This window comes from Lodderomyces elongisporus, chromosome 8, assembly GCF_030384665.1.
Source record: "Lodderomyces elongisporus chromosome 8, complete sequence".
NCBI lineage: Eukaryota > Fungi > Ascomycota > Pichiomycetes > Serinales > Debaryomycetaceae > Lodderomyces > Lodderomyces elongisporus.
In genome coordinates, this window is record NC_083680.1 from 48,755 (window position 1) to 65,825 (window position 17,071).

The following is a 17,071-nucleotide window of genomic DNA, read 5'->3' on the forward strand; positions in this document are numbered from 1 at the left end:
AAGCCTCATTTTTGCAGCAACCAAAAAAAAGAAAAAAAAGAGTCATAAATCTGGAAACAACTTGTTGTATTGAGTGCATTGACCTTACTGGCTAGAGAACCGGGCTACTGTCTGCGTGATGAAATTTCATTACGGTTATTAGCTCGCGCACACCACTTTTTATTTTAAGCCACCAACTATTGTTTTTCATTTTCTCACTATTTTTCTAAAGAAAATTTAATTGCTGGATTTGTAATGCATAAATACATTTATTATTGATAGTCAATTAAGAACACATTAATGGAAGCTGAAAAGAAAAACAATACCTTGTCAATTAATGTAACATCATGGAAACAAAGACAGAGGTTATGGATCATATAGCTTAGTGGAGAGATGGGCCCCGTGCGTTAAAGGCACTTTCCAAAAAAAAAACAATAAAATAATGGTCATATTTGTTTAGTGTCTGTAAAAAAAATATGTCAATTTCCATTTTTTAATTGATTGTTGAACAAAGAAAAGGCACCAATTAAGCTATGAAGCATTTATTGTAATGTACTAATAGTGGCATTAGTAATAATAATATACTTTGACACAGTGTCATACAACATATTGTCTTTTCTCATAAATTTTATCACCACCAGTGCAAGATATTCAACGAGGAGGGAAAGTATTCATTTGTATTGAACCTACTCCCCCTCCTCCCATCTCATCTTACCATGAATGGCAACATAACCCTCTAAGTTCTATTTAAAAATTACTGTGTCTTCTTTATGAACTTCTTCATCAATAAACATTCATTAACTATTCGTAACTTCAATCGCATCAAATGAAACACTACAAATTGTGTAGAAGCTATTGGAAATGTATTAACCTCAGTTGCATTATCAGATGAATCCAACAAAAAACTTAATTAAAAAAAAAAATTAAATTTTTTTTTTTTTTTAAAATTCTCATCAGTTGAATGCAGACATTTTTTTCTTTCTTTCTTCTTCTTTCATTCATTTTCTCTATCTCTGACACCCTCATCATCCCATTCAAAGCCACCGGGGACATAATAAAATAAAATCAACAACAACAGAAACAAACAATTTAGTTTTTTCAAAAAAAAAAAAAAAGAATTGTGCCCTATGCATATTTTAAATACAAAAATTCCCAATCAGCTATTCGTCAACCTCCGCTTTTATTGTACTGTAAAGCTTTACCGAACTTTAGGTTATGAAAACAATTAAGCAAAGCCTAGTATAACCCAAGCTAGTTTGTGCTTCGGTTTTTTTTTTCTTTGTTTTTTTCTTTGTTTTTTATATACATTTTTTTTTTGTCTGATATAACTTCACGGCTCAAAATGATCAATACAAAACAAACGTATCCCAATATGCAAACAATAACACAAATAACATGTCTTTGCCTGCTCAGCTATGTCTATATATATATCCCTGAAAAGTATCTTCAATTCTTCCTTTCTGTATTTCCCTAATTTCCCTTTCCTCTTGGATTGTTTGAAACAAAACTAAAAATTCAAATTTTATTTTTCAACATTAGCACCACCTTGACCACCACCACCAATACCTTTTGTTTGGTTCCTTTTCCTTGTTCCAATTCACTTTTCCAAATTTGGGTTCAAGCATCACTTAGCGGACCAAGAAAAGAAAAAACACCCCGTTAATCTTTACTTACCACACCCTGCCAAGTAATTTAGTGGAGAGAAAAAAAAATAATTACGAGAGTGACAGAAGTCTTGGCACCAAGAATATAACATTTCATATATCCGATACATATAAATATACATATACGTATACATATACAGATATATATATATATATCAGGAACTTAAATTTAGACAAAAAGCTCCTAATTTTCACTACACAAGCTTGACTTTTTTATTTTCCCCCTCACTTACACCCAACCGCAACCCCAACCAAAATTTCAAAACCACTTTATACAAGATGAGATTGTTTTCGCTCTTGTCAGTGTTGTTTTTCGCAACCTTTATTTCTGCAGAGACTCATACATGGTGGTTCAACACAACATGGGTAGATGCTAACCCTGATGGTGTTTATCCACGTAAGATGATTGGTTTCAACAATACTTGGCCATTGCCTACACTTCGAGTTAAGAAAGGTGACAGAGTCCAATTATACTTGATCAACTCTTTTGAAACAGCCAACACTACTTTGCATTTCCACGGTATGTTCCAACCAGGTTCAAGTCAAATGGATGGACCTCCATTTGTCAGTCAGTGTCCAATCCCTACTGGTGAGACATTCTTGTACAATTTCACTGTTGGTGACCAAGTCGGTTCTTATTGGTACCACTCACACACCTCAGGACAATACGGCGATGGTATGAGAGGTATCTTCATCATTGAAGATGACGATTTTCCATACGACTACGATGAAGAGGTTGTCTTGTCATTGAGTGAACATTACCACGACACTTCAGATGAATTGATGCCTTCGTTCTTGTCTAGATTTAACCCAACAGGTGCTGAACCAATCATCGACAACATCTTGTTCAACGAAACCAGAAATGCTACTTGGAAAGTTGAACCAAACAAGACGTATTTGTTGAGAATCGTCAACACTGGTAGATTTGTTTCGCAATATATATGGATGGAGGACCACGACATGACTGTGGTTGAAGTTGATGGTGTATATGTCGAGAAAAACACCACCAGCATGCTTTACATCACAATTGCACAGAGATACACTGTTTTGGTCACCACCAAGAACTCAACTGACAAGAACTTTGCATTTATGAACAAAGTTGACGACACCATGTTGGATACCATCCCCGACGATTTGCAATTGAACGGTACCAATTACATTGTTTATAACGAGACTCTTTTCGACGAGTCCAAGCCAGAGCAGTACTATGTCGACTCCATCGATGACTTTTTGGATGATTTCTACTTGAAGCCACTTTCAAAAGAAAAGTTGCTCGATGATGCTGACTACCAAATCACACTTGAGGTGCAAATGGACAACCTTGGCAACGGTGTTAATTACGCCTTCTTCAACAACATCACTTACACTACACCAAAGGTCCCAACCTTGCACACTGTCTTGTCAGCTGGTGAAGCTGCCACCAACGAGTTAATTTACGGTACAAACACAAACACATTTGTGTTGGAAGAAGACGAAGTCGTCGATATCGTATTGAACAACTTGGATACCGGTACCCATCCTTTCCATTTGCACGGACACGTTTTCCAAGTGATTGAAAGAGGTCCTGCTAGAGATGACGACCAGTCACCATTGAGCTTCAATGCCAGCGATCATGCTGAATGGCCAGAGTACCCAATGATGAGAGATACTGTTTATGTTCGTCCACAATCGTACTTTGTCATTAGATTCAAAGCTGACAACCCTGGTGTTTGGTTCTTCCACTGTCACATTGAATGGCATTTGGACCAAGGTTTGGCCATTGTATTGGTTGAAAACCCTGCAGCAATTTCAAGCAACTCATCCCAACAATTGACCCAAAATCACATTGACATTTGTGAGAAAGTTGGCGTTCCATACAAAGGTAATGCTGCTGCTAATGCTGACAATTACTTGGACTTGACTGGCCAAAACGTTCAACAAAAGAGATTACCAACTGGATTCACTGCTAAAGGTATTGTTGCCTTGGTGTTTTCTTGTGTTGCCGGTGTTCTTGGATTGGCTGCTATTGCATTCTACGGTATGCAAGACATCAAGGATGTCGAGGAAAGAGTTGCCAAGGATTTGATGGTCGACCTTGATGACGTAAATGATGATAGTGTTGAAGAAATTGTCGAAACTGGATCATCCAACGGCGTCACTGGCAAACTTAGCCATTAAAGCTGTCAAAGTGATCAATAAAAGAATCATATATCAACCCACAAAGCAACTCACCAATCAACCAACTCACCAACCAAACAACCAACCACCATTTGTAATAAAGCCTAGTTGCATTAGAACATGATTGAAATTATTTATTATTTCAAAAGTTTAGATTGAAAAAAGTTGTGTGTGTAAGTGGAGAGGACATTGAAAAATTGGAAAATAAAGTCCTTTTTCCACTTCGTGAAACAAACTCAAGAAAGATAAATAATTTCACATCTATAATGTTGCCAGGTTCAAGTAAAACAAAAACAGGTTGTTTTAATGAAGATAATGACCCACACCCCTCATTCACAACTTCACAACTCCCATCTACCACTAAACATCCACCGATCCGCTTGATAAAAGCAATCACCCCTCCGCCCCGATCTCCCTTATTTTATACACCTATTTTCTCCCTTCTAAACTTTGAGAGCAAAATTTGAAGCTCTCATCCAAGTTTAATTTTTTTTTGTTTCCATCACCAAGATAATTGGTGAATTTTGTTATAACCATTCTATTTTTTATTATATTTTATTATTACGTATGTTATTTTTTTTTCAACAGCGTTTGTGTTTAGAGTTATAGTTATAGATATTAATGCCCGGTCTATATTAATCAATTTCTTCTTTTTTTTTTTCTTATTATTGTTCATTCATTTGAATGCTTGTTAGTCACTTTATGAATTGCGTCGTTGACTTTGGCTCTTCTTGTACTAGGGTAGTTTCTTGAGTGATATGGTGCGAACTACATAGTGTCTGGTTCCTCTCTCTTTCTCTTTTTTTTGTCTTCTTTTTTTTTCTTTCCCTCTCCCTATCTTTTTACAAAATATAGGTTGTATTGTAAGTCACACAAAGTTCTGGATTTGGAACGGAACTTTGACGATTACGTTCACCAAGATTTTATTGAGTACCATCACTTGTACCTCTCTCGCAAAAAAGAAAGTTGAAATTCAAAATAGATTATCAACTGCCAATTCCCACCACTTTCTTTACTAGCAAGGGGAAAACCAAAAGAAAAAAAAGAGAGAGAGAGAGAAAGAAATGATTGATGCGTTGTACATTTCCGATGCCGCACATTCTCTAGTATATGAATATTCCAGCAAGCTATTAGTGCCCAGCTTCAAATCTTTATTGCACAAGATTTATGATTTGGATGCTACATCAACAGGCTTCGATAACACTACAACATCAGCCACAAATAAAAGTTTACCATCTACAATTGCACTTAATGCCAAGTACGACCTTATTATTTATAGACAAAACTCTTTATCGTTTGTTCTACTATGTTCAAAGGACGATGTTGGAGTAAAAATAACGAGTTCCTCAGCGAATCCATTGCTTCCAAATACATTTATTGAGCGACTTATAGAGACTTTGGAAGAATTTTTTGGCGAGCTCAGTAGCTCTAAAATCAGCAATCATAATGATGTCGTAACATTGATCCTCTACCAGATGCTCGACGATGGGTCTCCAAATATCACGGATTTCAATAAATTGAGGGATTTGGTCAAGCACAACTCATTGCTCACAAAGATTTTAAACGAGGCACAGAGAACAACTGGGTATAATCAAAGCAATACGGGACAAGCCTTTTCGAATGATATACCTTGGAGAAGAGCCGATGTGAGACATACGAGCAATGAGATGTATGTTGATGTCATTGAGACTGTTAGTTTATTGATCAAACCCATAGTCAAAAGAAACAAAGTTGAACATTTTGATTCTGCATTCTACTCAAGCAAGAACGACAGTCTGGTGGACAACTATATATTGAACGGTCATATTGATGGAAGAATTGATTTCTTGTGCCACTTGACGGGTGTTCCCACGCTTGAGTTAATTCTCAACAAAGTTGGGGCACATCTAGAGCTACCGAGCTTGCATCGATGCGTGAACTATGATCTCTTTAGAGAACGCAGAGGCGTGCTTTCATTTATACCTCCAGATGGTAAGACTACGTTGATGAAGTATGATGTTGACTTGAATCAGATGCAGAGCTATAAGGAAAAAATGAACCTCATCAAACTTGGTACAATTGACGTTCAATTTGTGACCAATGAATCTTCGTCGGATTTTGAGATAAAGATTTTCCCAGCTCAAATGATTAATAAAGTTGAATTTGTGAAAATAAAAATAGTTTGTGCTGATTCAAACGACCAAGTTAAAGTGAATCGAATTACACATGGTGATTTTCAAAACAAGATAAACAGAAAACACGAATGGAGCATTAGAGAAATTAAAAAAAATGTAGTACCAACATTGAGTGGCTCAATTGTGACAGATGCCGATAATGATGACGAACAGGAAAACGGAAAAGAGGTACAAGAGAAAGAAATTGCAGGAGGAAGAGAAAGAGAAAGAGAAAGAGAAAAACAGAACCACAAAAATGAAGATGAAGCTATAGCAACATCCCGTCATAAAGCTCCTTTGTATTTGGAAGTTGAATATTGTCACAAAGGGTCAGTACCCAGTGGTCTCAAAGTTGAGAGTTTAAAGATTAAAAGCGCAAGAGGGTTGGGTGAGAATGTTAAGCCTTTCAAAGGTGTAAAATATATTACAAACTCAGGTCATTATATAGTTCGATCGTGAATAAAAGAGTGCAACAATAGATTAATCAAAGCGCAAAAAAAACAACAACAAAGTAGTACTTAAACATTTTTCACCAATTATTCTTAATCAGACCGGCTGCGTTGTCCTGAGTTGTGGTTAATATCAATTCAATTGCAATAAAAATTGATTTGAAAAAAGAAATAACAAGATCTTTCGCCAATACTCACTCAACCGGTTCTCTCTATGGCTTATTCTTCTTCTTCCTCCTCTTCTTCTTCTTCTTCCAAAAAAAAAAGAAAGTTCCTCATAGTTGAATTTCAATTGGTGTAAATCGCCATATCTCTTTATTGTGCCTTTTTCTTACTCTTTTGTTTCTGCAGATTCTTGATCAAGACTTTGCCAATGAATGTACCCACACCAAGTCCAGCAATTAGCAAAAGCAAGAATGGCAACTTAATTGCATAATCTCTTGGTAAGAAGAATTTGTTGATTGGTGACGCGTCATCAACAAAGGGGAGGACAAATACCCATGTTGTATAGTATGAAAATACAAAGGCAGCTACCGCGAGCATTCCAAGTCCTAGTAATTTATCGAGAGCCTAATGAATAGGTTAGCATATTAGACTTAGCTTTGATAGTAGAAGATAAGAAGTAGAATGTATTTTATTATTGTCTTGAAACATACCATTGTGAGTTGTTGCGCCTCTGAAAAATTGGTGTTACCTTACTTTCTTTTTATACTTGTTTATTTCTTTCTTCGACTTCTAATCGTCATTCTTGAAGAAATACGTGTTCTCGGATATTGACGTCAAAATCAAAAAGTGCTACCAATTAGGAGGGTGAGGGGGGGGGGGGGGGGGGTAGTGGAAAAAAAAAGAAAAGGAGGTGGAACATAGCCATGTACAGTAAATTAGAAGTCACACACTTATACTTGTACAAACTTACACACCTACAGATATATACACACACACTCATTCTCAATTTTCAGCTGTAAACCAATAACTTTCAAAAAAGAAAGACTTAATTGTCAAAAATAGAGCCAAAAAAAAAGAAAACGATAATAACCAAGTGTTAGACCCTGCGGACGTACAGAACAAATCCTTGGACATAATTCATACGTTGTTGATCTCCTCGAAGAAACCCAAGAAAACTAAAAAAAAAAAAAATAAACAACAAGAACGTACATTTTCTAATTTCCCATTAGCATTAACTTAGACCAGACAATGCCATTATTTTCCAAATCAAGAAAAGCACCACTATCATTAAATACACTCTCGAATGCATTAAAGACTCATGGCTCCAAGACACTATCGCCGGAGGAAGTGAATGCAAAATCCATTGATGTGTCAGTAATTAATCAAATTGGTATTCCACCCGATTCCATCGAGGCTGTGGCGTACGACCCTATCCAATCCTTATTGGCAGTCTCAACAAAAAATAATGATGTACGTGTCTATGGCCAAATTAATGTGGAAGTAGTGTTTGAGTTCAACTTGAAGCACCCGATAACTTTCCTCAAGTTTGTTAAAGGTGTCTACTTACTTTGCGGATCGCCCGGATCAGGCCTCACAATACTATCGCTCCACTCCAAACAAATTTTGGGCAAGGCACTGTTTCCGGGAACCGTTACTGCAACCGAAAGTGATCCAGCTTTGGACTGGCTAATACTAGGGTTGGCAAATGGTAGTCTACTATTCTTTGACATTGATCGTAATAATTTAACACCATTCCGTATTGATAATTTACAGAAACGGGTGTTGCCCAAGGAGAAAATGTCACCAGTCGTTTCGATAGAATGGCATCCTCGAGACATAGGGACCTTATTAGTTGCATACAATCAATGCGCGGTTGTTTACTCGCTTGTCTCGGCAGAAGTGAAGAGTGTTTTAGTTTACGAATTAACAAAACAAAATAGAGCATTTGAATACAGCACACATATTGCCAATGGTGGGAAAAAGAAGATATTTGGTAGCCAAAAGATGGTTAGACCATCTGTTGTTGAAGCTCATTTCCATCCAAATGGACTTCATGCAGTGACTATTCATGGTGATAATTCGATTGTGTTTTGGGATCTAGAAGGTGGTGTTATATTGGAGGCTAGAACGCTTTTTGAAACGCTGATACATAAAGAAGGTCCTCCATTGGAGATCCCCGAAGTTTTCAATCCTATTGTCACTGCCAAATGGGTTTGTGGAGAAGACCCAGAAAACACGAAATTACTTATTAGTGGTGGTGATCCCTCATCAACAAACCTGATCCACGTGTTGGATTTTGGCTATACCTTGAAATACTCGCTAACATCGCACGAAACTCAAGGTAAGTTTTACGCTACGCCACAAAACGGCCAGCGCAAGGTTCCAATTGACTTTTACCTCAAACCAGAAAATACTTTGGAGTTTATCAGGATTATACAACCAATAACCGAAAATGGATCACCTTATTTCCATTGCGGGCACAACCCTTCTTATTTATTATTGGTGTCAAATTTGGGCAGAATATATTTTGTTCATTTTGCTGATAATGCAGGTGGTCAAGGTAGCTCTGACTTGGGCACTACGGTGTTGCCCACATCGATGTCACTTATAAATCCTCCGTTGAGTTTCATTGATGTTAGACAAGTTGTTAGACTTGATTGGTATAGCATTATGTCGAGTCGAGCATCATCAGGAGGTGGGTATAAGGTGGCGCCTTTATTGCATGGTGGAGCTCCTGCATCTTTGGCAAATTTCCCTAAACCTATTGGGCAAAATGATTCTACTAGGAATATCATGATTACTGGTCACGAAAACGGGTTGGTGAGGTTCATAGACGTGACAAAGGGAGAGCAGCTGGGCACTGAAAGCATTGTGCAAGTTGGTTTGAGAGAATCTCTTTATGATTATGATAACCCAAAGAATCTCCGAGTTTTACATGTCTCTTGCTCTTTCCAAAACCGGCAGTTATTGGTTGGATTGGCTACTGGAGAAGTGGTAATTTGCAAGTTTGGCAAATTCAAAAATACTGGTAATGGGTCTAGTGCTGCACACAGGGATTATAGTTCCTGTCCCATGCAACATACCAATGGTTCTGCACTGATTTTGGATATCAGCAGCAGGATTTCAGGCACAATTACTCAATCTGCTTCGTTTGCACCAGTATTTTTACTCCGTTTAGACCCATCAGAGCAAATCTCTGTCCTCAAAATGAGCGATGCTGGATTTGCTGCCGTAGCTTACAAGTCAGGCCGTTTAGTTGTTTGTGATATCTCTAGAGGGCCAGCAGTGATTTTCAATTTGGCAAATGTCAGAGAGCACTTGGTATCAATAACTGGTAACTGCTACATCACAACATTGGAATTTGCCATCTTAGAATATGGAGAAGACGGTTACTCTTCATTAATGTTGTTGGTGGGAACCAATTGTGGTGGCAATCTCCTTTATTTCAAAATCACACCAATGGGCAACGGTGGGTTTGAAGTTACGTTTGCAGACAAGTCGGCGCACCTCAACCACAGAAGCTCCGATGGGGGCGATGTTGAGGCGTCGAAATTGCTGCAATTGATACCAATTGAATCACAGTTTGGCTTATCCGCGGTTGCTAATCAAGAGAGGTTTAATCAACTTGCAAGTGGAATGCCAATTCCAGGTTTAGTAGTGACGATTTCTGATAGAGACATCCGTGTAATTAAGACACCAAAGACGAAACTTGCGCACAAAGTTTATGATGATTCGTGTTTAAAAGCAGCAGTTGTTAGTTACAAGGACAAAGGTGTCATGTTAGCAGTTTTGGTGAAAACAGGATTCCTTAAACTTGTCTCTCTTCCAGCATTGCTGGAAATTGCATCTATAAAACTTCCTAAGGAGACGTTCCTGAAATTACAAGAGTCAATACAATCAGGATTGGCCAATGACTCTAACTTGTTGGCCTCGGGGGAAATGTATCTAAGATTGTCTCAAACCGAATTTGTTTGTGCTTCTGCATATGAAAAGCTGCGATTCAAGGGAAATGCAGATACAGATAGGTTGTTCAATCCGGACTTGATTATACCACCACGTCCTGCTGGAAGTACATTATCGTGGGCTAAAGGTCAAATACGCTATTGTAGTGTGGACGACTTGGCCATGCTTATAGCTGGTCCTAATCGAAAAGCACCCAAGACGGAAGAGTCTAAATTGGCACATAATATAAGTCCCGAAGCCAACCCACAGAATAGTTATGGTGGGTATAATCCAAAACCTGTTGGAAGGCTGCAACTGCCATCTAAACAGCAGCAGCAGCAGCAGCAGCAGCTGGGAAGTGCATATGAACAACCAAGAAGGAGAGGTACTGGGGCAAATCAAGGTTATGGACTTGGTCAGCAAGGATTTATGAAGAGCATACAAAATGGGTTACAAAGTGCAGAAGAAACGTTTAACGATTACGCCAATAGCGCCAGTCAAACATTCACCGAGGGCTTTGAAGATCAAAAGAAATCATTTTATAGTTCCGCTTTGCAAAGTAAATTTGGTTTTTAATGCAATTGTTAAAGTGGCGTTTTATCTGAAGCGGGTGTTACACCTTTTGTATTTGAAATATATGTAAACATGTAATTATGTAATAATAGTATATATATATATACTTATTTGTTTATATGCAAAATGTTTATGTATTTATATGTACAGGTTTTACATTTTTTAACACAGAAAATAATTCAATCTTTACTAATTACCTTCTTATCATCCATATATGGCCTCAAAACTTCTGGAATGTTTATAACCTTCCTTTCAGGATCATAGTTTTGTTCGATAAGAGCAACAATGACCCTGGGCACTGCCATACAAGTACCATTCAATGTTGCTACATGTTTTGTGCTCTCCCCAGTGTTGAGTCTAATGCCCAACCTTCTAGACTGATAATCTCCACAGTTGGAACTACTCGTGATCTCACCCCATGCACCCCTACCAGGCATCCATGCCTCGATATCATATTTCTTCAACGCTGGTGAACCTAAATCTGATGTAGGCATATTGAGCAATTTGGCTTTCAATCCTAAACTTTGCACCAACTCAACTTGAAAGTCTTTTATTTCTTCGAGTTCTGATTTGGCTTGATCCATAGTTGTGAAATGGAATAATTCAACTTTTGTAAACTCGTGTACTCTGTATAACCCCTTTGTATCCCTTCCACTAGACCCAGCCTCGGCTCTATAAGATCTAGAAACGCCTGCATATTTTATTGGAAGCTTGGTATGAGGTGGAAATATTGTTGATGAGTGCAATGCACCAAGAGGGATCTCTGCAGTTCCCGTTAATGAAAGTGGTTCCTCTTCAATTTGGTAAACTTGCTTCTCGTTGTTTTGGTCATTAGGTTTGAACCCACAAGCATGAACTATTTCTGATTTGACAATCGATGGTGGAATGACCATGGTGTACCCATGTTGGCGTGCTCTTGAAAGCGCATATTGCACCAATGCCTGTTCAAGCAATGCACCATCTTTTAAAAGATAATACCAAGATGAGCCGGAAATACGTGATGCAGTGGCAAAATCGACGAGTCCCATACTTTCGCAAATGGATTTATGATCTCTTGACATGTCTTCACTGGATGCATTGAAAGACGCGGCTTCCGTGCTGTTGGTGTTTATATAGGCAACGATATCTTCTGCAAGTGGATTTTCTGGAACACCGTCATCCAACAAGTTAGGCAACCCTTCTGCTTTGGTATAAACTGTTTCCTGCATATCTTTCAACTGCTTTTCAAGAGGTTGCATCTCCAGTTTAATCGTTGTTAACCTCAATTTAACATCATCCACCTTAACCGATTTTGATTTGATTTTATTTGCCAATTCGTTTCTTTCACGCTTCAACGCATTGATTTTGCTAAAAAGTTCGCCTTGAAGCGGTCGTGCTTTCACAATGTAATCTATATCCGCTTTCAAAGTATCAGGTAATTGTCGTCTTTCAACTGATTTCTTGTACTCCTCTGACCGCAGGATGATGTCTGAGATATCCAACTGCGCCCGCATTAGCGTAGAAGAATTCTTTGCTGCATTACTTGCCCATCGCCTCTGGAAGCAAATTGTTTTGTGCAAGCGAATCATTGATTTATGACTGTTGTAGAGTATTGTGAAAAGTTGCAATATGCTAGAGGTATTTTCCTGCTTAAAGAATATAAAGTTGATCTGATTTCTCTCTCTTTTTTTTATTTTTATTTTTATTTTTATTTTTTTTCTTTTTTTTGGCTTGCAGCTACGCGACATAGGGATTACCTACTTTAATCAACACTAGCGTAATTCGTTTTGCCTTGTGTTCATTTCTTCATTGGGAGTATACAAAGTGAATCGAACCGAAAGGAAGCAAAAACGAATAAGATAATACAAAATAAAGCCAAATTTCAATCACAATACTAATGGCAACTATTATAAATTTTACGACTCCTGATGATGTTCAGTTTATAATGTAAAATTGAATTAAAGAATAACTTTACAAAAAATATAAATTACAAGGATCAAAGGCGAGGGAATAAGAAACAAAAAAAAAAAAACAGAAAAATTACATCAATTATATGTGCGCGTCATCATTATACATAATCCATAAAATAAACTTAAAACCAATATTGTTACATATATCAAGTATTTACATAAACAAGACCTTGATAATCTTTTTATACCAAGGAGAATTCTTAAACTTTTCCTTTTCTTCCTCCTTCTCAAGTGCCAACACTTCAGGATCAAAGTATGTTCTGTCCAAATTGACATCGATATCCTTCAATGGAATGTACAATGACCAATTTCGGCTCCACAACTTGTGGCAAACATAGAACAAGATCAATACAATTGCACCAAGATAGTTTTGGAAGAATGCCTCGACATCAGGCTTACCTTCCCCCTTAGGGTACAATGCAATCCAGAATTGAGCAATTAAAACGAGAACATACCAAACGATTGCGTAGTATGATCCAATGACTCCGGTAGATGCCTTGTATCCCAAAGTGTCAGTTGAAACATTATGGTATTTCAAAGCAGCACGGAATCTAACATGTGAAATACAGATACCACTCCAAGTAAAGATTTGAGACAATCCAGAAATAGCCAAAAGCCAATCAAAGACGGTTTCTTGTTTGCTGTAAGCAGCAATAAATGAGAAAAGACCAAAGAAGGCACACACAGCCAATGCACGGAAAGGTCTACCCCTTCTGTCGATATAGTTGAACCATTTTGGTGCAAATCCCTGTTCAGCTAATGATTGCAAAGTTCTTGAAGATGAATATAATGCAGAAGATGCCACTGAGGTAACAGACATCAAAATCACAGCGTTGATGATTGAAGGAACAGCGCGAACACCATGCAAGGCAGCAGCAAGAACAAAAGGACTTGCATGTGAGCCACCACCACCAGAACCCATCAATCTGTCAGAAGTGTATGGAACAAGCAAACCAACAATTGTTAAACTTCCAAGCATGATAACCACAATTCTGTATGCAACCAATTTTGTTGCAATAGGAATGGCTTTACCGGGGTTGGATTGTTCACTTGCACTCAATGCAACAAACTCAGTTTGACCCAAAGCGAAAGAACCGGTAACGAAAACCGAACACAAACCTTTAAAGTTGGTGTAGTAGCCAGGGTCGTGCCAATACCTTCCACCAATGTAAACACCTTCTGGTCCACCGCCAACATTGACAACAATACCCATAATAATGAATCCAACAATCATAAGGACTTTGCAACTTCCAATAAAGAACTCGGCTTCACCGTACCCCGAAGAACCGATAAAGTTGATGACAACAATAACGACATAAAAGATTGTAACCCAAACGTCGGCATTGACTGTAGTGTTCCAGTATGAAATGGTCATTGCCGCAGTAACCAATTCAATAGAAATGACAGAAAGCCATTGTATACAGTAATTCCAGGTAATTGCAAAAGCCAAAGACTCGTCAACAAATCTTCTTGGGTAATTGTTATAACCTCCAGACAAGTCTGAATAGTTAACAGCCATCTCACCAGCAGCTTGTAAAGTTGGGTACAAAAATGATCCCACAATTGCAAAACCAATAATCAAAAACAAAGGACCAGAGTTGTGCAACACTTGACCACTTCCGACTAAAAGACCAGTACCAATACCAGTAACAAGTGCCATCAAAATCAAATGACGCAAACTGATATCTTTGGCCAATTGTTTACCAACCATACCCTTTTCAGATTCATCAACTTGTTTTCGCCTAAACGAATCGACAAATCTGGTGGCTCTAGATCTATTTTCGGGAAGGGTTTCCGTTGAGGAAACGTATGGAGACTCTGATTCATTAAAGCTTCTAAACTCCTCTGATTTCGACTCCACTGGAGGCGATTTTTCTCTCGAAGCCGACATTGTGTTTTTCTTTTGTTTCTTGTTGTTTTGCTTTGCTTTATACTCGAATGTATATTATTTATTTGTGATTTGTATTGAATTTGAGTTTCAAATATTTTCCATAAACTAGTGCTGAAAAAAAAATTGGTCTTCTTATTCAAATTTGATTGTTTCTTTTCGTCTGTCGTTATGTGACAACAAAAGGATCAGATATAATGATGCTTGAAAACAATTAAAAGCAAATTCAAAAAAGCTTGAGTGGAAATTGAAATTTTTTAGGAAAAGAAGAGAAAAGGAATTAAAAAAAAAACAATCAAACCAGAAAAAAAAAGGGAAGATTTGGGTCTGTATAAAAAGTACCCCATGTTTTTTTGTGTTTTAAAAGAAAGAAAAAACCTAGAGGGACAATTTGCTCTTGCTTTATAGCATCACATTACACTAAGCAGGATGGACCATCGACTAAAATCTCTCCAACGAGAGAACAAGTAAGAAGAGGAGAAAGGATCCGTTATCAATTACACAAGAACGGTTACTACGATTGAATGATGACTAATTTTTGCAGAATGTAGGTAGAATTGCAGAGATGGAAAAAAAAAATTGAAAAAAAAAAGAAAGAAAGAAAGAAAGCAAAAAAAAAAAATTCGCTCAACTCCAATACCACTTTTGAAGTAGTAGATGAAGTAACAATAGACTGGGAAAAACGTATGATGGGAAAGAAAGGGCGGGAGATGGAGTATTAGCGATGTTTGTGTGTATTTGCCTTTACTTTCTTTTTTTCTATTTTTTTTTTTTATTTTCATTTTTGCAATTTCAAAGAGGTTGCTCAGCGGCTATATTTTTGCCTATTCTTGTTCCCTTCTAATTTTTACTGTAAGACAGCTTTACACAAAAGTCCATGCTCCGAGCAATTCTAAGTAAGTTGTATATCCTACAACACACTTACTACTACACTGCGTTTAGGCAATTGTTCTCATTCCAATTAGCTTTATCATAGTAGAACAAAAGAGAGGAAATAAGGAAAAAAAAGAAACTCATAACGAGAGAATGTTTGTGAGAAAGTGAAATATGGCTATTGTCTACTTAGTTGCTATAATTACACCAATGCCATTCAGTTCACTTTTTCAAATTAAGGTAAGCTAGGGCTTGTTCCTGCGTAGCATGTCTAGGTCTATCTCTTTGCAATCAAGTAAAAATCAAAGCTCTTCAATTAAGTTTTCCATCTTGAATTTACTCTTGGTCTTGGTGCGGCGAAGAGATTGTTTCTTTTTTTTTTTCCTGCTTTATAATATTTTATTTTCCTGTTATATTTTGCAACGGCAATTGGCACATTTTTCTGATCATCTAACGCAGGAGATATTAAGTTTGGAGGGGGGGAGAGAGAGAAAGAGAGAGAGAGAAAGAAAGAGAGAGAGGAAAGAAAATATTCTCTTGTATGTTTTTTTTTTCAAGCTTAAAACCCGCGGGCAATAATGTTGTAAGCCACTTCTTGTAGTTTCAACTAGAACAACACGTTTCTCTTTGTATTATTGATATAAACCAATGTGAATAACTATACATATATCAGCCAAAGACAAAAAGCTTATCCACCAATCATCTTTGCCAAAATATGCCACTTAGTGCTTTTAACATAGTCTTTGGACAAACCGGGCTAATATAGCCAAAGATAATTCTGCGCCTTGATGTAGTCCGGAACAACCTACCTTGATATTTCCTTTTTTTTTAAAAAAAAAAAAGAGAATTTTTCTTTTTTTTGGTTTTATTTTTTCTCATTCTTCTTCACAAGTTATGCTTTCCATTTTCTACTAACCTCCTTCAAAGGTATCTATAAAGACACTTACAAGTTTATCCTAGAAAGAAGATTATAGATGATCAAAACAAATTTAATATAGAAACAAAATGCATTATGACTTCGACATTTTGAGTATAATTGATTTGTCTCACTTTCATCTTAAATTTGTCACAAGTACTTTGTTTTAAAAAACGACATGTCCAACTGTAACATGAAGCTATAAATACCGCATACATCTATTTTTATTCCCTCACTAATACATATTTAAAGCTTTCATGGTAGTGGCTTTTATTTGTATTTTTTAATGTGGATGTCATTCTCGCAACGAGCTTCCTTACAATGTAATGAACTACTTTAGAGCCACGTAGACGGATGTTTAGTTCCTCGAGAGCTTTTCGTGAGGAAAGAAAAATTATTCAAAAAGGAAAAAACAAAAAAATCCTTTTAATATTTTTTATTTTTAATTTTTTTAATATTTGAAATATAAATAATTTTCCGAAAGGCATTTTGACACATTCGTTAATTTCTTTTTTTTCTCTCTCTCTTCATCTTCCTTTTCTTTTTATCTTCTCTTTGAGTTTTTTTTTACATTCTCCTGTT

The 17,071-nt window shown here is 37.0% G+C and overlaps 6 protein-coding genes across 6 annotated transcripts; 3 read left to right on the forward strand and 3 right to left on the reverse strand. All coding sequences in view use genetic code 12, as the record gives it.

Annotated features, from left to right (window-relative positions):
• Window positions 1–1,922: 1,922 nt before the first annotated feature.
• FET3_3 (ferroxidase fet3) lies at window positions 1,923–3,800 on the forward strand (the record flags this gene model as incomplete). The annotated part of the gene is made up of 1 exon (XM_001523776.1): window positions 1,923–3,800. The coding sequence occupies one exon, from the start codon at window positions 1,923–1,925 to the stop codon at window positions 3,798–3,800; it is 1,878 nt and encodes a 625-aa protein (XP_001523826.1).
• A 1,071-nt stretch (window positions 3,801–4,871) lies between these two features.
• PVL30_005376 (uncharacterized protein) lies at window positions 4,872–6,412 on the forward strand (the record flags this gene model as incomplete). Its single annotated transcript, XM_061119683.1, has 2 exons — window positions 4,872–4,875; window positions 4,935–6,412. The coding sequence occupies 2 exons, from the start codon at window positions 4,872–4,874 to the stop codon at window positions 6,410–6,412; spliced, it is 1,482 nt and encodes a 493-aa protein (XP_060975666.1).
• A 305-nt stretch (window positions 6,413–6,717) lies between these two features.
• dpm2 (Dolichol phosphate-mannose biosynthesis regulatory protein) lies at window positions 6,718–7,061 on the reverse strand (the record flags this gene model as incomplete). The annotated part of the gene is made up of 2 exons (XM_001523778.2): window positions 6,718–6,972; window positions 7,059–7,061. 2 exons carry the CDS (start codon window positions 7,059–7,061, stop codon window positions 6,718–6,720), a joined length of 258 nt encoding a protein of 85 aa, XP_001523828.2.
• Window positions 7,062–7,596: 535 nt separating this feature from the next.
• SRO7 (Lethal(2) giant larvae sro7) lies at window positions 7,597–10,866 on the forward strand (the record flags this gene model as incomplete). The annotated part of the gene is made up of 1 exon (XM_001523779.1): window positions 7,597–10,866. One exon carries the CDS (start codon window positions 7,597–7,599, stop codon window positions 10,864–10,866), a length of 3,270 nt encoding a protein of 1,089 aa, XP_001523829.2.
• A 176-nt stretch (window positions 10,867–11,042) lies between these two features.
• DIA4 (Serine--tRNA ligase, mitochondrial) lies at window positions 11,043–12,431 on the reverse strand (the record flags this gene model as incomplete). Its single annotated transcript, XM_001523780.2, has 1 exon — window positions 11,043–12,431. The coding sequence occupies one exon, from the start codon at window positions 12,429–12,431 to the stop codon at window positions 11,043–11,045; it is 1,389 nt and encodes a 462-aa protein (XP_001523830.2).
• Window positions 12,432–12,966: 535 nt separating this feature from the next.
• Window positions 12,967–14,703, reverse strand: AGP1 (General amino acid permease; the record flags this gene model as incomplete). Its single annotated transcript, XM_001523781.1, has 1 exon — window positions 12,967–14,703. The coding sequence occupies one exon, from the start codon at window positions 14,701–14,703 to the stop codon at window positions 12,967–12,969; it is 1,737 nt and encodes a 578-aa protein (XP_001523831.1).
• Between the last annotated feature and the right edge of the window lie 2,368 nt (window positions 14,704–17,071).